Below are 24,376 nucleotides of genomic sequence, written 5' to 3' on the forward strand. Positions count from 1 at the left end.
GAAGTGCTGCATGATAGCTGAACATTCTAATATGTGCAGCTGAACTCAACCTTAATGAACTCTTAAGGTTTTTATGTTGCAAAAATTTCTGGCGGCAACAATAGTGTGGCACCACTGTTCCCCTCTCCCTGTTCTGTAATGTCTGTATTCTTCAAAACTCTTCCCACCCTGATATTTATTTTTCCACTTAGATGCTTCTCTGCCACATTCACAGGATATTGGTGACTTACTTTAATTGCCCTAATTTGCCACTTGGGCTGCCACTTTCTCTTCCCTCCCCTGTAGTGAGATTTTTGGGTGCCACCTTCTATGGATCCTCCCACTTATGCCAGCCACACCCCAAAGCCCTGCTGGGACCACCGAATTCCTGCTGCAATGCAGCCAACACACCTTGGGATGCTCCACAGAGCTCAGGGGTCCAACTGGAACTGGAGCCTCTAGCAGGATCCACCACTTCCCATGCTGGCTAGCTGCTGAGCTGGGGTGAGGCGGAAGGTGCCAGTATCAGCACACAGGAAGCAAAACTAAGGAAAATGTGAGATTTAATGCCAGTTCTCCCAGCACATCTGACACCAGCACACACAGCTTCCCTCCTAGTAATTGGCTCCTCATTTTAATGAATTTCTCTGGGTGAGATTTTTTTCTGGCTGCTTAATGAGGCATTGGCTATCTGACCTTTAACCCTGCAGCCAAGGAACAGCATCATGGCTGAACAGCCAAGAGCTTGCCTGAGTAACCACACAAACCTCACTGCCACAGTCCACATCAAAAACCCAACAGAGTCAGGGTAGTGTGAACATCCCCTCCCTCTTCTCCTGCTTCTCCCCTGCTCCTTTGGCAGGAGCTACAGAGAATGGGTCACACCTGGAGCTCAGCTGAACCAGGCTCTGCAATGGAAACTTCACTGTGGTTCAGAAAGATCAATTCCAGAGAAAAACCCCACAGAGGGTTATTGAACAGAGACACAACTTGTGGCTCAGAAAGCACTACCTGCAAAAGCTAAAGACTTCAGAGGAAAACCACAACATGCTTGTCCTGATGGCTGTGACTTGCTAGAAAGGGAGACTTCTGCACAGCATTCCTGCGTCCCTCTGCAGGATCGGAGAGACAACATCAACAGTCTCCTGTCAGCACAGAAAAACCTCTGCAGGGGAAACATGACCTAGCTGGGACTTTCTCCCTTCAGTTAGCTGCAGTAAAGATTAACTGGAGAAGTTAACTGTGGCATAGAATTCAAACATTTTAGTGTACAAGCCACTGCTATTTCTGAAGACTGTTGTGCAAAGCCGCTTTATCAAGTGCCTTATGTAAGTAAAACAGTTATTTTGGCTTCTGAATTCCCCACCAACAATTTCCCCAAATAAAGTCATAAAACACCTGTTTTCTAGAGTGTTTTTGGACAGCATCTTATATCAGCCAAAGCTGAACCAATTCGTTTTGTCCCTTCCAAGCCAGCCAGAACCAACAGAAAATATTTGTGGAGTTTTTACCCCAGCAGCCATCTGGCAACTCCACTCTGGGAGTCCAAGCCAAAGGATGCTGCAGGGATGAAGACAGCTCCTTGGCCATTCAGCAGGTGGCTGGAACAGCCCCCTGGATATCTGTTTTGGGAAGTCTGGAGACTGCTGGTATGGCAGAAGAGTGCAGCACTGAGCAGAGGGCTGATTCTCCTGGGAGGAGCTGGATGAAACCAATCCAGGGCAGATTTAGAAAGAAGATCTCAGTGTTACCGTTGTCCCCACAACCACAGCAACAAAGACATAAGAAGTGTCCTTATCAAGGTGATCTTTTCATTTCCTGATGTGTGACTGACACTTGGAATGGCCACTGTCCTTTCTGCATCCTCTGCAAGCACATGAGGCACGGGCCCAGCCTGTGCCAGGAAAATCCATGGTGTGCAGGTTCAGGTCCCACTGAAACCCAGATTAACAGATGTAAAAGTCTGAAGTACCAGCAGGCTCCAAGTAATTCTAATGAGCCATAAAAAACAGCCTTTCCATGTAAAAATGGGAATTCTAAATGAAAATATTAGGATAAATACATCCCCATTTGTTCCCAGTGTGTTTAAATGTGGAGCTTTCCTTTCTCCTCAGGAAAGATGAAGTGAAAGTAAAAGCAGAGAGTTTTAGGTGTTTTTCTAATGGGAGAGGAATGAAGATGTTTGGTTAAAATTAAGTCATCACCACAGTGCTCATTGAAGTGAAACACAATTTACTCCCCAGGAAAAGGGAATGACAGCACACACTACTGGGCAGCTGCATTCCCAGAGCTGGGACTTACCACTGGTCCAGTTCCAGATAGAAAAATCAAGCTTTCCTTCCACTTTAGTTCTCTTCAGTCTTTCCCCTAGAAAACTAGAGCTTGCATTTGTCTGATTGCTTGAACCTGATCAAAGCCCGATCCAGTTTTGCCTGTAGTATTCCATGTGATATTTTCATGGAGAAAATTTCATATTCTCACATCACAAAAGAGAACAAGCAGCAGCTGATGAGACAGCAAACAAAACGTTCCCAAGGCTTCATTGACACCATTCCAACTTGCACTTTGCATCCAGAAATGAACACAGTGGAAAAGAAGAAAAGCAAAGCGAGTGGCAAATGGCCCAGGCCCTGCAGCTGCTCCATTCACAGGGAGAGACAGCTCAGGTAACTCACCTGAGCAGAAGGAATCCAGGTGCCAGGTGCAGCAGCTGCTCCAAGGAGGTCCAGGGATGGTTCCTGGCAGTCCCTTTTCCCTCTGCACAGCTGCCCCTACAGCCTATTCCTGCAGCACTGCCTGGAATGTGAACCACAACCAGGATGGCTCATTTAGGTCTGTACATTTCTGCCGGCCTCCAAATCCCAGAGGGAGTCAGCACAGCTTTGGCAGAGTTAGGGGATTTTCAGGGAGAGGAAAGGACTACCTCATGTGCAGGTGAAGTCTTTAAGGGTTCAGTTGTGCTGTTCTACCCAGCTCCATTCTGAACCTCTGAGAGCCCTGGGTTCCCCCAGGGAAACCCTCCAAAAGGAAGCAATTCATTGATGTCCAGGTTCCTTTCAAAGATTCTAAGGAATCTTCACAAGCCACAACCTCTATGATTAATTGGAAGGTCAGCATTATTTAAAAAAAAAAACACCAAACCTTTTGTTAATGACACAGATGAGCCAACTCTGCACTGAGGAAATGAAAATGACTCCAAGCAGGTCATAAATACAAAATTTTATGTGGCATTTCAGTAAAAATACGCCTAAGTATAAATTTGCAACACTTTCATGTAACAGACAACCCTGTGTAACATTTCCAAGAAGAAAACCCACATAATAACAGGTGCCACTCCCACGGGGGCAGTAGATACAGAGCATTCCAAGACACACACACAGGTTTCACACAGATCCCAAGGACAGGAGTTTGGAATGCTGGATGGATTTCCAGCCTCTTGAAAAAGGAACCTGCCAGATTTTTTCCCTGACTTGCTGTTAAGCATTCCCATTCCAGTGGCATGCAGCCCAATTGATATTTAAATTGCTTCTCAACAATTTTAAATTAATTTTGACACGCAGCTCCAGTTCACAAGCCTTAAGGCACTGTCCTTCATCAAAACATTTTGAATGGTGCCAACAGCAGCTTCTCCAAGGCCCTTTTGTCTATACTGAGGTTGCAAGAACAAATTCCATTTCTTCATGATTAATCCTAACAGAACAGAGATAACAGTACACCCAGATTGCACAAAAGGTTGATCCTGACTTTTTGGAAACACACCAAGTTTAAAACTATTGTCATGGTCTAATTAGTACTGCTCTCATGATTCAATTAAAATGCTTTTTAGTGGAAAAATACCTGATCCTGGAAAAGTATATTAACATGACACTTCTACTGCACAGCTAATAGTTTTTCTGTTAAACACCAATTTAGCCTTTACAGTGTTTGCTGCCTGCTGTTTTCCAGGTAAGTATTAGTCAAAACTGACTATCTCCAGTACCACATTACAGTAATTTTCCTACAAATGTAAAATTAAGTTGGAGATATTCATGGTTGCACAGTATCACCCTTTCTAAGCAAAGCCTTAACCACAGTTCAGTGATCTTTGTAGTAAGATACACCATTACACATCAAATAGGGCCAAACCCAGTCACCACTTAATATTCCCTACTTTATTCATGAAAACACAGGCACAACATCCATCCTCTGTTCAAGAACCCTCAGAAGCCTGGCCAAGCTCATTTCTAGATTCACCAGACAGATCTAAGCTGCGGTCACCTGCTGCCTGCTTACTTAGTCGCTGCTAATCAGTGATCTTACAGCTCAGTCTGCCATGATGGAAAACACTTCCTATCTTTGGTTTTAATAACCCAAACCCAGCTGTTGTGACACGCCACAACAGAGGAAATGTGAGCAGAGAATTCAGACACTCCACACAAAGGGGCTTCTGATCTCTCCCACAGCATCTCACAGACCACGTGCCTTTTAGGACAAAGTGCCATTCGTGGGTTTGTTTGCTTGTGAAAACCAGGGGGAAATCCAGCTCTTGTGAGAACACCTTTTTGTCTTCCAAGTGCACAGTTCTTCTCTTCTCACTGTAGTGGCCACAAAGCTCTCTTGGTTTCTGCTGACAGCAGTGTAGCTTTTAACAGGCTGCTGTGTGCCTCACCTACTGCTGGGTCAGCTCTACACCTGCTCACTTACATGGGACAAGACCCAAACACCACAAGCTCTTCTCAGGACAGTGCAATGTGTAGATATCATCAAGTCTGTGCTTCCACCTATGTGAAAGCACATTTAGAGGTGTCCACTATATGGAAATCAAACTCCACACTGGGAGTACTCCTTAAGAAATTTCAAATTCAGGATATGCAGTCATCATCTTCTTTGAGCAGCTCTACCAGACAAATGCAGAGTTTCCACCATATAGTTTGAAATCATATGGGACAGGACACAGATGGGAAAGTTGAGCTTTCTTGGCAATTATGTTCTTTGTAAGCATTAAAAAACAACAACAACAAAACAGCTTTCAACACAATTGCCCCTATTAATCTCAGTCTCAAAGGAAACCAGCATTTTGCATTTGCAACTTCTAAAAAGAGATGATCTCATCTCTGACCACTCTTCATTCTTGAAGAACAAGATGAAATTCATGCATGTTAGCAAGGTTTATGCAACATATATATATATTTTAAAATAGTATCAAGATTAGGACACATCTTACGTTCATGGTCATACATCAACAAAGCAGGAACATACAGGATCTCATGGAGGGTACTCCTCACCAAAAAAGACTTACATACTAACCCAAAGGAGTGATACACTGATATGTTTAATGACCCAAGTCTAACCACACCTAATGCCATCTACCTGACGAGCCATTTTCACTTCACACAGTTCAACACGTGCAGGTTTGCTCTGACAGAAGCAGCAAAACCCAAAGCTCCTCACCACTATCCACCTGTCCCCTCTCTTTCCCCAGTGTGGTGATTCCAAAAGTAGAAAAGTGATCAAAGGTAAAACCTAAGTGTCTCTTCAGATAGCATCACTAAAGCAGCTTGAGCTCTGCCAAAAGCATTCCAAGTTGAAAATGGCAGGACTGCACTGCACATGACAAACTTGTACTGGCAAGATAAACACAACTTACTGACTCCAAAGTGAGCACTTCCTGCTCCAATCTCCTGATGGGAATAGATTACCAAAAGAAAAAAAAAAAGTAGTTGTGCTTTGGCAAAACTTCCCCCTGACCAAAATAATTTCCTTTAAACCTTCTAAAAGTTCCAACACACTTCAAACATTTACCTGCCCCTCTCTTTCTGCCTGATGTTTTTAATTACTCCAACTCCTTGGGTCAAACAACTCAAGCCGCACAGCCTCTGGATCACCACAAACTGACACATCTGGGGATGAGCTGCAGGATCAACTTCCAAAACAAACACAAATAGAAATGGAAGAGAAAGGTGCTTCAGCTGAAAGTGATAAAAACAAACTCATGGTACACAACATTTCTGATAGAAGACCAGTAAAGTGCCTCCTTTCACTAGTGAATTGTCTCTGTGCTTCTGTGGCATTTGGAAACAATCAACATTCAGACACAAAAGTCACAGTCCTGCCAAGCTACCGTGGAGTTAAAAGTCCTGATCTTGCTCAGGTCAGTCCTTAGAGGGACACACACACACAATGATCATTTCAGAGCTGGTAAACCGAGGCTGACACCACCTTTTCCTCTGAGGACATGGAACAGATAAGACACTGATTCTGATTGTCACAGCTAAGGTCACACAACACACAGCAAATGTGCTTATCAAAGAAATTAAGCAAGTACTAAGCTTAAAAAAAGAGGAGCCTGCCGGCAGAGCAGAGCTTCGCGTAAACACCAACGACAAATCAAGTGTAAGCTCCAGCTTCAGACCCTGGAGGGGTCTGACACTTCTTTGGTCCGAGTGTACAAGAGACACCACTGGGGAAGCTATAGTTCCTTCTCAGCGCCCTGACTCTTCCGCTGCCTCACTGTGCTTTCAGTCTCTGAATCAGCCAAAGGCTGCTCGCTTAAGTCTTCCGTTTCTTCTCCCCCTGATTCTTTTCCAAGTGCTAAATCCTCCTCTGACTCATCAGCACTCGAGTTTGCTGCATCCTCTCCATCTGAGAGATCTTTGACGTCGGCAGCCTCGTCGGCGGAGAGCTGCGCGGCCTCGTCCGGCTGCTCCAGCGCCGCGTTCTCCGCGTTCTCCTTGCTGATTGCTTCTTCTAAACAAAGCAGAGACTGCAGTTAGACCGACCCTCGCAGCAAAGCCTTCCCAAGCTGCAGGGACATTCTCTGAAATACTGATGAACATTATCATTGATTACAATTATTATTACAACTCGGATTGGAACCAGATGATCCTTAAAGTCCCTTCCGACCTGAACCGTTCTGTGGTTCTGTGACTGAAAACCTTTCCTTATTTTTCAGTTACTTCCTTAAATCGTCAGTAGATTTCTCCTCCACTTCCATTTATTCTCCTTGCATGGCAGGCACAGATAGGCTTTCATTTTATTCCACTGAGTTACAAACCAAAAACAAACTAATTTTACTTAGCTCCTGGGTTTTGGGTTCCCACCTAAGATCTGAACAGTGCGTTACCCTTCCTCCTACAAATTTACACCTGAAACTACAGCTTCCCAGCCTCTCAAAAGAGTTCTTACCAGGTGTTTCAGCTCTGTGTTTTGACTTAGCTGGGCAGAGGCAGTCTGAAATCAAAACCAGGACCTGTGGAAATTAAAAAGGCATTCATCAGCAATTGCAAAAGTCCCTGCGCTCATTCCTTTTAGATAGATATACACAATCAAATTTACAAAATTGTATTATCTTGCTTAGAGATAAGAGCTAAATAAAAACATGGAAAAAAGTGCATTCTGGTTAGTGTGTACTAACCAGCATGCCTTGCCTTCTATTACCCATTTTCTGCCTCCTACTTTCCTAAATTTATTCAGTACTGACACTGCTCACAGCTGAAGAACAGCTCAGAACACAGTTGAGAATTTTTACTTTCTGAAAATTTATGAAAAAATCTTGGTCAAGAATTCCTGTATTTTGGGATGTAATTCCCTTCCTGTCTCTGGCTCTCCAGTACAGATGTGTGCTCTACCTTTTGTGCTCATTATTTGACAGCCCAGTGCAGAACTCAAAATGCAAGGAAGACATTTGTGCCTCATTGTCACATGCTAAGAATAGTGCACAGAAAAAGAGAGAGCTGACACCATGTGAAAGAAATATATCTCAATCATTGAAAAGCTTTTTGGAAAGAGCTGGGAGATTAACTTCACATTTTTTCAGCTTTTTTCAGGTGGAGTTTTTTTTAGTGAAGCAGTAAGAAGGAGAGTTTCTTTTAAAACAGGATATTGACTTGCTCCTAGTTATACTAACTTGTTTTGCTCTCACATTTGGTGAAAATCTACTATCTAGGAAAATGCAGCTGTTGAAATTGAATAATCAATAACATTTGCCTGTATACAACAATTCTGTATCCACATTGAGTATAAAACATGGATTTGCCTAAATTCAAATTTCAACTGCATTGAAATCACTTCCCAGAACTACTGGGAAATACAGTGACAAAAATTTCTCTTTATTTCACTAATATTTGGGCTGAAGGACAGAAATCCATGTCCCAAAAACAACTTTTACATATCCTACAAGGAACAGTGACTAAGCAGCAAGCTAAACCAGTTACCAGCAGAACTGCTTGAACTGCCCTTGCAGCTGCAGAAAGCACTTGTGGAACAGGCAACTAACCAGAAAAAACCTAAACCCCCAAATCTCCAAAGCCTTAAAAAAAATTTCATCCTTTGATTTTGAGCAATAGTGTGGCAGAACCCTTACACTGCTGACTCCCACAAAACCAATTCCTCTGTGATTAATAAAACTTTCCACAAAGCCTGTGTCCTTACAAAGTTGGAGTCTTGACCAACTCTGACCACACTTTCCACCCTTAAGTAGGAAAGTCTTGGATACAAAAAGGCCAATTCCATAATCACTCCTTTTAGTGGAGGGACTGAACAAATTTAACTGAAGCATTTCATAAGAATTTGAAAAGATCTCATAAGAAGGTGACCTGGTTTGTATTGAGGGCAGTCAGGCCTGGGGCACTGACCACATCTCTGGGGAGTCTTCTGCAGTGTTTAACCACCCTCTGCTTCCTCATGTCCACTCTAAACCTCCCTGGCACAGCTTTAACCCACTCTCACACACGCTGGGTGTCACAGGGAAGAGGTATTAGCATTCTGTAATTTATTATTAAAGCAAAGTATATATTTAAGTATATCTTTTGAGCAAAGTTGGTTTTATTTTTTTCACAAGATAATGCAAAGCAAGAGTTCTAGTTAACCAAGAAAAAAAAAAAACAATGTTTTCTTACCAAACCCAAGAGCAGGCCAATCAGTAAGGTAGCTAAGATGAAGATGGCATAGGAAACCCAAACATGAACTCCAAGAGTGCCAGTGAGGTAGTTATGAATTTGCTGGAAATTAGAACAAGATACTTAATAACTTCATACCCAAAACCACTTAGGATTTCTACTGCCAACCTCATTACATGAATTGCTGCCTGATCAAGACCTTTCATTAACAGTATTTTTACTGAAGTCTTCCCCTTTTGACACCATTAAATCTTGGGGGTTTTTACCAATTTGTTCACATGAAAAGGCTTTTTAAGCAGAGGATGCACAATTCCTTCTCCCTAAGACACTCAGCATTACAGATGCCACACACCACGTTTACTGCAGATGGATGGATGAGGAGCCTTTGAGCTTTCAGGAAGGCATCACAACATCCTTCATCCTTATGTGGCATCTGTTCATTAACTAAAATCAAACCATTCAGCTCTTCCTTAAGATTTTTAGCTCTTAAAAGGAGCCACACACTCTAAGCATACACTAAATAAATTATTTCACTTCTCAATTTAAATATAATAACCCAAATACAGTATTAAGATTTCTTTCCAACTTTGGTCTGTTCCTCAAACCTACAAATTCAACTGGCTGAGTCAAACAGCACATGGAGTCAGTGAGCTGGTAGGAGGTCAATTATGACATTAAATCTCTTTCAAAACAAACCACAATCAACATTTACAGGAGTTTAAACACAGAAATTCCAGAGTCTTTTTAAATGTCAGAATATCTTTTGATACTTGTTAAGGCCTAAGCAAAGACAGCAGAGCAGGAGGAGTGAGGAAATGTACACATGAAATATTCACCTAAGTGGAACAGAAATTAGAGGTTTCTTCCCAGGACAGTTAATCTTTCAGGAAGGAGACTAGAGAGAAACAACACCATTTCACAGCAACTATGGGACAGAAACATCAGAAGGCTACAAAAAGTAAATATTAACCAGTGAAAGAATCAAAGATCCACAACTCAGAGCTCTGCTTGATTCTATGTTAGTTTGGTGCTTAGTAAAAGTGATACAAACTTGTTCCAACTCTCAAGCTCTCAAGTACATTTCTTTTCTGAAGCACATGTTACATTAGTAACATATTTGCTGCAATCAAATGCAGTCTCTCAATCTCACTGACACTCAAAGGTTTTAAGAGGATGCTTCCTAACCACAATCTGAAAATTCTCAGTATTTGGATGCCATCGAAAAACTTGGATAGTTCCCAGATGAAAGCATCTTGAAATATTTTAAAGTAAAATATGCTTTAATATTTTAAAGCACACGTCAGTGTAGCTAAGCATTTCTCCTCTACTTCTGATAATTACTCTATTATCCAAATTCATCATGTTCCTACACAAGTGGTGTTGCCAGTTTGAACCCCAGACCCAGAAATTATTACTAAAAAACTCCTTGTTCTCCCTTCTCCTGTGCAATACACGATGCAACTTCCATAAAAGGATAATAAAAATATTCAGTTATGTACTGAATTTTGAACATATCATTATTCTAAGCATAAAAAGGAGTATGGAAAACACTACACAGTTACTTACCCTGATCCATCCCGAAAAGTGGAACAGCCCTGCCATGCCATGCATCCTGGAAAACAAGGAAATGGAAGGACAGGTTCCCAGCAGCCCTGCAGCTCCTCTCCTCATTCCTAAATATGCTACAGCTCTTCTTCCTTCTCACATGGAAAAGAAGGACCCTCTCCGAATCTCTGATGTGAATTTATACATAATGGCTTCAGCCAGAATGAACTGCAGGCCACTCACGTCTTTGGTTCATCCTTTGTGCCATGCAAGCTTTCTACAATATTTCTAAGCAAATCCCTCTCTCTAAAAACAAATTCTTATACATCCTGTAAGCACTACACTGTTTGCTATTCCAAAGGGAGACAAAAGTCTCTCTTGTAAAGAAATACACAAGAAACCCTTGAAGCTAAAGTACCAGTAGCCACAAGTCATGAAGCAGTAATTTACATAAACACACACTTGATTCCAGGATTCAGCAGATATTAGAAATGCCACTTTACATAATGCTCAGTGGCTCTATTTTTTCTTTTAATCTCTTTTCCAAGATGACATAAACAAGCCCTAGCAGGCACAAAGCAAATGCAAAAAATAAGCTGCCTTTATAGGTGAGAAGCTGGGAATCAGGCTGTCAATACTGATGGCTTCTGCAAGGCTAAGGAATAAAGGCCTTTTGTCTTTAAACTGTCAACACAGGACTCTCAGTGAATAATGAGATATAAAACAGTGTCTTGTTAACAAAAATCAAGCGTTACATTATAGAAGATGGAGACTTCCATCCTGCTACAGGCTCCACAGCTTCCCATTTCCTCTCCAAGATATAGGCTTGAAGATCTTCCAAGGTGCGGGAGCCGCGGTATCTGCGAAACACTCCATCGTTGGCGCTGCAAAACAAACCCCATCAGCACACACAGCCCCCAAACTCCGGGCCAAAAAACCCAACCAAAACCCCACAGACATTATAGATCTCACTGGCTCAGAGCTGAGGCCTTGGGAACTGTAATCCATCATGGAAAAATCTCAGGTTTTAAACAGGTTTTACCATTTATAAAGCTGCTATTTTTCTTAAATATTCACTGGTACTACAGCAAATACACAAAGCATGTGAAGGTTAACAACCAAACCATTTCTAAATACAAGTCAGAATTAAAAGTGCACAAATACATGTATTTGTTTGTATATCTGCACGACTCATAACACTGACTTAATGAAGGGTTCAATGTTTTAAGGATGGCATCACCTTATTGGAGAAGAGATACAGCAAATGTCTTCTCTGCTCTATTTTTAATAGTATGGATAACAGGGAAACTTCTAAAGTCACTTAAACTAAAGACAAGCTTCACATAAGGACTTCACCATGCAATCAAAGGTACAGTAACCTGAATTGAAATCAAAATCACTATTCCTTCATTTTCCTCTACTTTTCAGTTACAGATTAAATCAAGTGACAAGTAGGAGTCAACAGCTGCAGTTTCCAGTATGACACACTTACTGGTAAATTGTAGGAAGTGTTGTGACAAAGAAACGACCACTCAAGCCTAGAAAGGGAAGAAAACCACAAACAGTTCAGTAACACTGAAATTTCTCAGCATTCTGACTTATCTAAATAGCTACATATGTGTATTTTAGAGCAGGCTGCACAGCTTTCACCATTGTTTTGTAAATAAGGGTTAACAGTTTGTCTTTAGATATGCCACAAACAGTAACAGATACTGAATATTGGTTATAAATGAAGGAAAAATGTTTAGCTTGAAGGATGTTTACTGAGAGGTAATTTTCCTCATCAATGGATTTGTCTCCTCAGTATTTGCACACAGCTGAAGTTGTGGACCAGCCCAGCATTGGATGCACTCAGAGTCCATCAGAAAGGGCTGAATTCCTATAGGCAGCATCTGCAATTCATATAAAGGACCAGTGTAAAGAGTATGGTTATTTAACTTTGCCTTTTAGAAAATTCTGTGATAATCTTTTGGGAAATGAAGGCCTTGTGAAACCTTCAATAAAGCAAACAGCTCGAGGCAACAGGATTAGCCATGGAAAAGTATTGTAGCAAGAGGGTTTCTGCCTTTAGAGACAAAGATGAGCCACACTGAAATAAGCCAGGTATTTTTAAAAGCTTCACTGGTAATGTTCTCCTCAGTGTGAATTCCTCTATGGAATAGTCAAAAAAAGAGTTATGGCTTTTTTTGTTGTTCGGTATTTTGATTGAAGACATGTAAAGCCAATGATCTTTAAAGTTCCAGAAAGGAAAGCTTCTTTACTTCAACTTTGGAGCTCTCTGCCTTTATTGCTATGAGAGGCAGGGTGATGAAAAACTTTCTGAAACAGCTAAAATTTGTGCCAGCACAGGGAGATATAAAGCAAACAAACTCACAAGTGTAACAGCAGAATTAATAAAGCAGACAGCACAGCTGCACAAGGAAAAGTAGGTGGAGAGTCACAAAGAACATAATTAGCTTAACAACAGAGAAAGTCATGGGAACACTGACAGGCTTTTTGAAGTTCTTAAAAATGCCACTCAGGCAAAGAAAATAAAACAGCTCAAACCTCTTACCTGTGACCTATTCTAGAGTGAACACCTCAGAAGCAACTCTGAAATCTAAAAGTTATGAAATGCATCTAAGCACCCCCAATATTTTTGGTGGAGGTTTGCTGGTTATCTAAGGCACCTCCCTAGACTGGTAAAAGCAGATTCGAGTCAGCTACAAAATTTAAGAACACATTAAATTGTTTTGATGCCTGTTAATACAATCTTGAATTGGCTACAGTAAAGCATCTGTCTCTGTCTGTAAATCAGAAACTGACACCCACTATGAAACCAGCAGTTAATCAAAAATTTTAAAACCATCTGAGGTATTTCAGAGGTATGCACACCTCTGAAAACGTACAGAGAATAGAGATGTCATCTAAAGCTCTGTTTTTAGCCAACAACTACTCAAAGAAGACACAGAAGATCCAAGAAGTCTGTGGTAATTCACAGGTAAATGTTGTGATCAGGAGCTTATAAAAGGCACCACAAAAATGCAGAATTGAAGGGTCCATAAGCATCTCCACTATGTGCTTGTTCCACACTGAATGTCTCAATGGAGAAGATGAGGCAAGAGGAAGCACTTTAAGGCTGGAACACCAAAGGACGGAAACAGGCTGTGAAGCCATTAAGACTCTGGTGGATTCATTCTTCAGCCATCTCCTGCAATTAAGCACCATGAATGGCCACTTTCTCCTGCCAGTTTGGGAAGTGCAATTTTATGTAACTCCGCACTCATCTCGTGGTTTTCCCCTAATTTAACACATTTTGACTACTTTCAATTCAATGAAGGGGTTACATAACTAAGACTAATTAAAGTACCATTGTGCAATCAAGAAAGGAGACAGAGCACTTAAACACAAGGCTGATGCTGAAAGGCTGATGCTAAGCCCACAGTAAAAATACCTCAGTAACTTTGGAGAGCTCCATAGAAACTCATATCTTCCAAATTACATCAGCACCAAAGGCTAAATACGTAATAAATGTTTGTTTTTCAGTTTGAGCATTCCTTACTTACAGAAGGGCCTGCAGCTCCCAGAGCTGAGCTGGATGTTAGAGGTTTATTACATGAGCTTTGGAACAAATTCATCCTTTTGGTCAGCAGAAGAAACCCATGCTTAGGAGTCAAGACTCTCAGCAACATTAGAAACCCAAGTATTAAGTTTACATCTCTTAAAATAAGGTAATATTAAAACTCATCTGTTTATTACAATATGTAATGATTAGCTTTTTGATACCAGACTTTTGGTATACTTGTGAACTTTTAACAAGACATGAACCTACACAGGGTCTAGAACAGGTGGCATTTTCTTGCCAACTTAGATAGCTGATTCTGAGACAAGAGTTTTGATATAGTTAATCTGTTCAGGATGTATTCAACTAATAAACACATTTTTCACACACTTTACAAAGCAAAACCAAAGAAAAATCAGTGAAGTCTGGCTTTTTTTTTTCTAATAACATCTCATCTATCAGTCTTTTGATACTGCTGATGAAATCCTTTATCCCCTTAAAGCCCAAGCAAGCATGAAGCATTCTCAGGAGATGCAGAGGTTTATACAATATTAATACTGCTTGTACAAAGAAACACTTAAAACTTTGAAGAGAGTCACCAAAGGAATAAATTAGATTGCACTAGTGCTTCTGTGAACAGTTAGGGAAGTGTTTTTATAAACATATTTGCATATGTGCATCACCAACAAGAAACAGTAAAAACATCTGTAATATAACACACTGCCACAATTAAACCAGTCAATACACCAGCAACATGCTGGAAACAGTTAGCAACTTGAATTAAAGCAGGTTTGCTCTACCACACCCAGAAATTCTCCTAAGGGGAGGCTACAGAGCTGGAATCTTCTGCAGACAGGTTGGAGGAATGAGACAGGCAACAGCTTCCAGTGAAGAAGATTAAAATAGAGAATAAGCCTCTTCTAAGTCAGTATTAAGCCAAATCACCCCCCAATTCTTTAATCCTTCAAATTGAGTTTATAAACTTCAGCTCAGAAATATGAACTGTGTGGAGAAACAAAGTGTGGAGAACATTATTTTGACTTGGAAGGCTAAATAAACAGCAAATGGTAGTTGAGTTGAATAATTCCTGTAATTGAAACACTGTTTCATGCTGTACCTGGCTCCTGAGTGACATCCACTTTTCCAACGGCGATGCCGAGCCGCTCACTCTCCTTGGCAAAGCTCTCCCAGGTCACCTCCATCTGCTGACAGGCTGGACACCAAGGAGCATAACTGAAGGGGGAAGGCAGGGAAATATTTTAATGCTCTTCCACTTACAGACATGCAAATTGATTTATCATACAGAGAATGTACAAACACGTCAATCACAAAGGAAAAAACCTACAGTTTTTTTAATCAAGTCTACTGAGAAAGACAATCAGAGTTTTTCTGTCAATCCCTACGTTCTTCCCCATGCTATTAGAAGAAAACAAATCACAGATTTGAGAAATTCATATCTAAACTCCTCACCACTTGTGATTTATTCTATTTACATAGGAAATAAAATACATTTCCATGGCAGCTGTCTGAATTATTGAAGCCAGGTTGTCCTTTAAAGCAGTATCCTTCATCACAACATTTTGTATTGATTTCCCACACCTCAGAACTTCCTGAAATTACATTTGCCTTAACCCACTACTCCATACATCACAACATGCCCTTTTTGATAGCAGCCATGAGAGACTTAAAAAGAGCACACATCAAATTCCTGCTGCTCATACTTATCTTTTTACCCAGGATTTATTTCAGAAAAATAGGAGTGCTCTTTTCAAGAGCTGAATTTTCTACACTCTCAAGCAGAATTAAACCAATTTTGCACCTATTGGTAATATCAATCTGGAAACAGAGCAGCTAATATAAACGATAACATCAGATAAAATTGATGGTAAAATCCCTTTTTTCCACCTTCCTGTATTTTAGCCTAACTTGGTTGGCCAAGTCTGCATGAAATTTGTGCAGGGAACCAGGACTGGGAGGTACAGACTGAGCTGGGGCAATTGCCCACGCACAGACACAGCCTTTTACCAATGAGGAGAGGCCTTTATGGGGTTTAATCTGATTTACCAGGGCAGGGATGGAGGCTTCTGGCAGCAAAAGCAGTGTGAGTCTGGGACACTCTCCTGGTCACAGGGCTCCACAGATGCCACCATGCTCCCCATCCATTGCAAACCACAGAAACACATTCCCTCCTGGGCAGAGTCCTAAGCACAAAACCATCACTGGGAACCTTCCCAAGGTTCTGCACTCCTTTGGTTTGTCTGCCACCACAGCTGTGTGACCTAGGGACTGGCAATCCCTGTTCTCTGGCTCTCAGCAGGAATGCTTACTTCCCTACTGGCTGCAGACAGAGATATCCCCAGCCACCCCCAGATGTTTCATATGAATAAAGCTTCATGTAAAACAGGTCATTTCTCACAGAAGAGGTGGAATTAAATGTACTCTGAGTGCTTTCTGGTAGTTTTTAAACTCCTGTATTTAAAAAAGGGAATCTTGTCACTTGGGCAGTTTAAAGGACACAAATTAAAAATACTTGTTTTATTTAACTGTATTGTAATTTATGAATCTAACTGTGAAAGCTTATAGCTTGTCTTTTTAAGTCAACATCATTCTGTGTGAAAGCATCTGCAAAAAGGACATAAATCTTATACTGCCAAGAGACAGCCCCTCAGTATCTTTCCAAAAGATGCTGGAAACAAGTCACACATGCAGTGATGTTCTCCATTGTGCTGCTGGCCCAGAGAGAGCTTTTAATAACAGTCTGGCAGGTACTGTACTTTACAAACAGGATTATTTCATTATACAAGCTTGACTGATAAATAAGAACCTACAAACATCCATCAGATAATGCAGCTGGTGTTGATCTAAAATGAAAGAGATAAGTTTGACTGTTTTCTAAATCCAGCTGCTCTAGAGGTCTCAGATTCACACCATGAGATTTTCAAAATGAATACATCCTTTAAGCTGTTTATTCTGATTTTGGAAGAGAAATTTCAACCCCATCAAAATTTATATTTGACATGCATGAGCATTTCTCCTGAATGAAGTGGAATATGCAATACAGAACACTCATATGATTGAAAATATTTCCTTTAGTTCAAAGCAGCATGAAAATCCACCCATGTCACAGTTCAGCAGTGGCAGGACATTACAGTGAATTTCACAAAAAGCTGTGGTTGTTGGCTGTCTAATTTTTAGTATCAATATTAGACATGGGATGGCAATAGTTCCATATAATGCTGCAAGATCCAGCCACTCCAGCTGAACATTGGCACAGATAATCAGGATTAAAATATTTGCTTTACATTCCTGAAATTACACATCCAATTCTTGCCAGCCAGGAAACAGCCTGTCCCCACATGCTCAAGAGAGAACTTGTAACAGACATCAGATTTCTGCCGGAGTTAACACTACTGTTTACCTCAACACCCTCACTTTCCGCACGCTTTCATGTCTGCATTTGTTGTGCAGCATCAAGGAATTCATGACTGCCCCCCGGACATAACAAAAAAATTACATTACCAAAGCTTCACTGTGTCTCTTTCTCAGCCTAAAAATACTGAAAGAGTAAGTGTGAGGGGAGGTAAGTTACTGAACGGTAAAATACCTCACACTTAGGACATCTTATCAGAAGTTTCAAAAAACTTTCTGCACCCTGAAGGACTGAGGGAAGTACTTGATTTCAACAGGGTTTTTAGAACTGTGGCAGATTTGTATTTCCAAAGAAATTATGGTACAACTGCCATTCTTAAACTCGTAGAAAAAAATATCATCTGCAGGAGCAGGGAAACAGACCCTCGTGTCTGCTGTGGAACCAGTCAGTCTGTTACTTTCCAAGGCACAAAATGCACGAGCAGGTCCCTGGCAAAAGCAGATGTAACCAAACTTTTTCTGCCACGCTCCAGGCAGGCCAGGAAACAATTAGCACTTTGTCAACACCAGCAAATTTCGGGCTGTCACTCCCATTCCTCCTCCCTGGGCACAAGGAGGTAGCTCTATTAACCTGCATGGCACAGGGTGCAGTGCAAACAGGTGTGACTAGAAAAGAGGCCTCTCCAAGTCAAAAATCAAAGTCTTCTGAAATTTAAATCAGGACTTGGGCACTCTGTTAAGGAAAGAAAGCCTTCAGTAGGCTGTTACACGTTAAAAGACAACTTGCTGATCTCCATCAGAGCTAGAAGCGACACACTGCCAAACTATTCACTGCAAGCAGGTATTGCACATTCCTCAACACACACCCCACTCCTGATGCTTCCAGACCTCTTCCACAGCAGTTTTACAGCTGAAGTGCTCTCACATACGGTCAGCCTTCCATAAAAAAGGGAGCAAACATCTATCACTACAGCAACGATTGACCTCGGCAGACTAAAATCACTCTCTCCAAGTATCCAGGTGTTTTCTCCTGCTCCTACTCCATTACAATACCTAAAGCTTTTTGCTTTAGAGGGCATAAAGAAAGCAACTGAAAAGCAAAGTTTGAAGCTCTCAGACTCAGGTTTTGCTTTTGACTTCTATTTATCTCTGATCTAAAGCACAAAATAACAACCTTTGCCTTTCAAATACCAAACTTCACTGAGGCAGCACAACAAAACCCAGTCAATTGAAAACCAGTTTGAGCAAAGGTGCCATTCTGCCTATCAGCCCCAGTGGATCAGTAAACACAAAGACTTTGCTAAGATGTACTGATATTTTCTAGCTCCCAGCCACTTCTCTCTCTGCTTGCACCTGCCTGGCTACTGAATTCACCATTTCACCCTGTTCAAGTACATTTAACTGACACTTTTTATCTGCCTTCTCACTACCATTACCAACAATAACAGATGTAACCTTGAGTACCATTCCACGCTTTGCTCGAATGGCAATTTCACCAACTTGCACTAATCTAGGAGAAAGGAAAAACAGCTCATGGATACAGGAGAGGATTTGCTGAACAGAAAACAGTAAAACCTGCTTAAACCAAGCTGCTTGATGGAGTTCATATTGGGAATGCTATTAAAATAAGAGCAAAAATGTGGGAACAATACCCAACAGAATGGTAAAAGCAGCATCAGAATGAAATTCGTATTTTTATTGTTTTAAATAGTTTTGCCTTATTGCTACAGATCTCACAAGCATGCAAAATGAAAAAAAAAAAAAAAAGACAATTCTAAACATAGCTAGATCTTGGGGCAGGATAGGCAGCTTTGTAATGCCAACAAAAGAAAAGCTCCAGATGAACTGTGTTTTCTCCTGATGAGTGCCAAACCCCTCCAAACCAAACAAGGCTTTTTTTTTTTAAAGAAGGAGAAATTCTTTTTAAAATAAAAAGCAAAACAATCAATGAAAAATTATGTGAATTATTCTAGAGTTTCAGCAGATTAAGTTCCATCATTCTACATGTTTTTACATCCCCTTCTGCACCTCTTTTGTTTCTGCTACAAAGAATATTTCAGCATCACATATTTGCAGATTTTGTTCAGCCTATGCCCTGCACAACACTCAGCTGTGTGTTCAGTTATTAAATAAAATGTTTGGTCACTTCCTCTGGACTCAGCCAGCAGAGCTGCAGAGGCTTCAAAGCCAAAACAGAGTTTTGATAACTTGATTTTCATTCCCCCTGCTTTTTGGCTTTTATTGGGTTTGGGTTGCTGGGTATTTTTAAGAATAAGAGAAAGAAAAGCCTGGACACTAACAAGAAGTAAAAGACTAGACACCCTTAGTGACAGAAAAATCTCAATCTAGTTGAATTCTTAACCTAGCTGACAACAACTCTTAAATATTTAGCACATCCTTTGGGATTTTGTTTACACAAAATATTTCAAGGCAACCGATTAAACCATCCGCATGCCAAAACATTCACTTTCATTTTTAGCACGCTCCCTTGAATCTACAGACTAAAGGCGCCGGTGGGAGGGCTGAAGCCTTGCAACCAGCTGGCCACGGAGCCAGCAGGGCAAGGTTTCATAAGTGACAGTGAAAAAATAAAAAGTATTCTTACACTATAAGAATAATAAGCCTTAGAAACATGACTATTAACTGGTCTCCTGATTTTCACCTGGCTAGAACTAAAATGGACAATGAAGGCATTCTTTTTCAGGTGCACACAGCAACAAGTGTGTGCTGAAACAAAGAGGAACTGAAACATTTAATACCCGACGTGGGAACAAGCACATGAAGTACTGCAGATGCACCAAGAACATAAACAGTTTCTTTTCTAACCAGAGACACGAAGACAAGGAGTTCATTGATAGGCTGGGGTTTTTTGTTTGCTTGTTTTAATTTACCTCAATAAGAAGAGGATGTTAAATTAAGATAAATCAAATTTGGAACAAGTTTAGTTTACAAATGCAAAATGCTGCTTTTAAGTAAGCAGATCAGAAATTAGTTTTGTGTTCCAGACAGACACAATATTAAAGACAAAAAGAAAAGAATCATTATCTCACAGCTACAGAACAGAGATAAGGAAAGAGGGAAACTTTTAAACACAGCTCATTCCAGCATCACACTCACAGCACTCCAGCCCAGACCTGTGTGCTGCGATAGCAACAACATCCAAAAAATAGTGCAATGTCTGGCAGATACAGAACCTTCTCCAAAACATTTTTATCAATAAAACGCAGCAGCACTTCCAGGGCCTGCAATTTTTCCAGCTATGAATAACGAAATTATTTGCAAAAAGCCCGCCGAGTACACACACCTCAGCTAGGGGGAATGAAGGAAGAAAAATCCCATTACTGCTACAGATGCCACACACAAGTAATTTCAAACTTAAGTTTCTCTATTTATGCACCTGGGAAGAACAAAAAAGTGGAATTACACAGTGATTTTCCACTTTCCCAAATAGCAAAACTGACATTAAACAGCAGCTGTACCTGTTCCTACCACGGCAGGAGGCTTCAGAAGAGCAGCTGATGAAAATAATGGTTTTTTTCATGAAGACGCAAGAGTAACATTTGTATTTAAAAAGAAGTACTGCTCAGAAAACAAAGGTCTTTTAAATAAACACGAGGTTCTTCAAACAAATGAGGTTTTAATGAACATTACTGCAGTCCTGCCAACCAGCCTGAGACAGCATGGAAGGAATGCATGGACTGACACGCAGGACTCCTGTTTGGATCACCAGCTCTATACCAGATAAAATCCAGCAGAAGCCAAAATCCATCAGAATGGAAACTGTTGCAAGAATTGGATAAGGCTGCATTTGCTGTTCTCCCCACTGAAGCCACTTGGGCTGAGAATTCTCACCCCAAGTTTCTGCCACGAGCCCAACAAGGAATATTTAGACAAGAGGGACGCAGCTGCTGCCCATGGAAAAACTCTCTGGCTGTAAGGTGCCGCCTGCCCCAGCTTCTCTCCCAAAATAAAACCGAATTTTCTCCCTTCTCCTAAAGATATTTTGACGACGAGGACCCAGAGCAGGGATGGGGGGAAACCCGGATCAGATTTCACCCGGAAAGCACACAGGGGAAAAAACCCGGACCAGATTCTGCCTGGGAAGCATTAAAAAAAAAATCAGTCCTAGAGCTCAAACTCCCACTAATTCCACACAGGCAGCATTGAGTTTGCATCCTCATTAAAGACAAAGGTTCCTCCTCCGGAGAAAAGCAGAAAGCACCGGTAAAGCACCGGTAATGAACCACAGGAAATAGTGTGGAGACCCGAGGATCTTTCACACATCAAACACAAATTAAATTAATTAGAATCTGATTTAAGCAGTGCAGCAACATGTACCATGCCCAGCTAACACTAAAGCTAACTCTGCCACCTTTGCTGTGGTCAGCTCCAAACCAAAAACCAATTTTTCAATTGCAGTAAAGGCTTCCGAAGGACTCTGTTTGCTACCCCAACCACTTCTCATTTCAGTCAGTTCCTCTCTTTTTTCTTCTTCAGAGGCACGCACTACTAGTTACTTAAATATTTTCGTTTAGAAATAAAAACTTTGAGTCACCATAAATAACCTTCTTTCTTAAAACTCACCAACCTGTGCATGAATCAGTAACTTTCATACAAGTGCTTCCATGCTGAACTAAGTGAAAAAACTTCAATTTAAAACATAACCTCAGATAAGGAGAAAACAAATTTATTTTTCCCTCCACCTTTTAGATCTCTATAAATAAAGAGAGACACAGAACCCATTCTAAATCCTCAACCACAACAGGTGGCATCCCTGGGTCACTATCAGGTGTTTCAAGATCGTTACCACCTATTCACTGATTAACACCAGGGTCGAGTAGGATCCTGAGCACTAAAAGCCTTAAGAAAGGTGATAGTCCATCCTGCTAAGAGACTGGAGATAAAACAAATTCTAGGGAAAGCCGAAACTTTAAGTAGATAGTTAAGTATTTAGGAGGAAGCACGAGTTCGGATGTTCAAACTGCTTTAAACTCAAGCACCTGAGCGGAGTAACACGCATGCCACAATAAAATCCTATTTTATAGCTGCACGGCCCACAAGTACCACGTGGCTGTACTGCCTACTTAAACTACTTTTTTATTCATTGCTGTCTTAAAAAAAAACCCCTCAAGCTCCTTTGCCCCTTCTAAACACAAGAAGGTGAGTGAGGCTCCCCCAAAAATAAAGTCACATGCATATCAAGAGCTGTGTCATGTCCCAAGCAAAGCCACCACTCCAGCACAGTCAGAATGTAATGAAATCTGACGCATCTCCCTTGAATGAGAACTCCGAGCTCAATTCAAGGCTGGGATATTATGTAATCCTGCTTCAGAAGCCCACTCCTGCTAAATGTTCCCTATGGAACCCAGCCCTCTCGGAGGCCACACAAAACCCAGTGCCAGCCTCTGGTGGGGGAGCAGGGCAAGGGGCAGTGCTGGACCCTGTTCCCAGAGTGACCCTTTTAACCTCGGGCACTCAGATGAGAACCCGAGGGACAGCTGCTTCACAGGATATCGGAATGGTTGGGGCTGGAAGGGGACCTTGAATCACGGAATGGCCCTGGCCATGGGCAGGGACCCCTTCCTCTGGCAGAGACACCTTCCACTGTCCCAGGGTGGTCCAAGCCCAGTTCAACCTGCCCTCAAACACTTCCAGGAATCCAGGGGCATCCACAGCTTCTCTGGGCAACCTGTGCCAGGCCTCACCATCCCCACAGTAAAGACTTTCTTCCCCAATATCCAATTTAACCCAATTCTCTTTCAGTTTGAAGGCACTCCCCCTTGGTCTTTCATGGCACACTCTTGCCAACAGTCTTTCCCCATCTTCCCTGTAAATTCCCTTCAGCTACTGCAAGGCCCCAGTTGGGTTACCCAAGCCTTCTATTTTCCAGGGTGAACAACCCCAATTCTCTCAACCTTTCCTCAAAGGAGAGATGCTCCATTCCCCTGATTAACTCGGTGGCCTGATCTGGGCTCACTCCGACACCTCCACGTCCTTCCTTCCATATCCCTCGTTCTGCTCTGTCTGGAGTGACCCGTTTAACCTTGGGGGCTCTGTGCCCACACAGGCCGGGATCCGCCGGGGCTCTGTCCGGCCATCCCCGCAGGCCGGGCCGTGCCCGCCGGCTGAGGGCGGGCACCGGGCACCGCGGGCACCGCCCGCCGCTCCCTCTCGCCGTCCCCGGCAGCCGCTACCGGCGTGGGGAAGCTGCGCGGCCCCTCCGCAGGGCGAGAAGGCCGGCCCGGCCCCCTTCTCCCCACAGCGGGGCTGGAGGCACCGGCCATGCCCGCAGGGAACTCCTCGCAGGGAACCCCCCTCGCCCCCCCGGCCACGCTGCCTCGGAGGCGGGCGGGAAAGCGGCCGCTACTCACAACTCCAACATCCACTGGCCCTGCAACACCAGGCTCCAGTTGGAGCCGCACAGCACTCGCACGCTGCTCCGCGGCTCGCCGGGGCTGTAGAAGGAGGAAGAAAAGCAGGCGGCGGGACCCAGCAGCGCCACGAGCAGCAGAGCACAGAGGAGCCGCCGCCCCTGGCGCCAGCGGCCCGGCGCCATCTTGGGCCCGCCCGCCCTCAGGAAGTCGGGGCAGGAGCGGCCCCGCGGGGGAGGTGCCTGCGCCGGGCAGGGGCGGCTCCTCCCGCGGCCGCTCCCGCCCCGCCCGCCCCTCACGGCGGGAGCGGCCGGGCACAGGCCCCGAGCGGTGCCCAGCTTGCAGTGCTGCTCCAGCGGGGCCTCTGGGCACCTGCTCCGGCCGCAGCTCGCAGTGCGCTCGGCCGGGTTTCCTGAGCTTTCCTGTCACCGGTGTGGTGGGAGCTGGTTGAACAGCGGTGATGGCTTCAGCAGGTGCTGTGAGGCACCGGCGCTGCGAGATGGCCCTAAAGCAAGTGCTCCGCGTTCCGAGGGCCTGTCGCCTTTTTTTTTTTTTTTTTTTTTGCATTTCTGCTGCTAATAAGAATCCCAGAGTAGAATTTCAGAGCAGGTCGGGATTCTGTCCAAGCCCCTGCCAAGGCGGGGTCACCCAGAGCAGGTGACATGGGAATCTCTTCAGACAGGAATGTTCCATGG

At 42.7% G+C, this 24,376-nt stretch overlaps 1 protein-coding gene across 1 annotated transcript; it reads right to left on the bottom strand.

Annotated features, from left to right (window-relative positions):
* Positions 1-3,067: 3,067 nt before the first annotated feature.
* Positions 3,068-23,872, bottom strand: TMX4 (thioredoxin related transmembrane protein 4). Its single transcript, XM_084202162.1, has 8 exons — positions 23,682-23,872; positions 15,059-15,174; positions 11,893-11,938; positions 11,156-11,284; positions 10,422-10,467; positions 8,856-8,957; positions 7,144-7,207; positions 3,068-6,705 (listed from the first exon to the last, which is right to left on the bottom strand). The coding sequence occupies exons 1-8, from the start codon at positions 23,864-23,866 to the stop codon at positions 6,428-6,430; spliced, it is 966 nt and encodes a 321-aa protein (XP_084058288.1). The 5' UTR covers positions 23,867-23,872; the 3' UTR covers positions 3,068-6,427.
* Between the last annotated feature and the right edge of the window lie 504 nt (positions 23,873-24,376).

Source organism: Fringilla coelebs (genome assembly GCF_963513975.1).
Source record: "Fringilla coelebs genome assembly, chromosome: 3".
Lineage (NCBI taxonomy): Eukaryota > Metazoa > Chordata > Aves > Passeriformes > Fringillidae > Fringilla > Fringilla coelebs.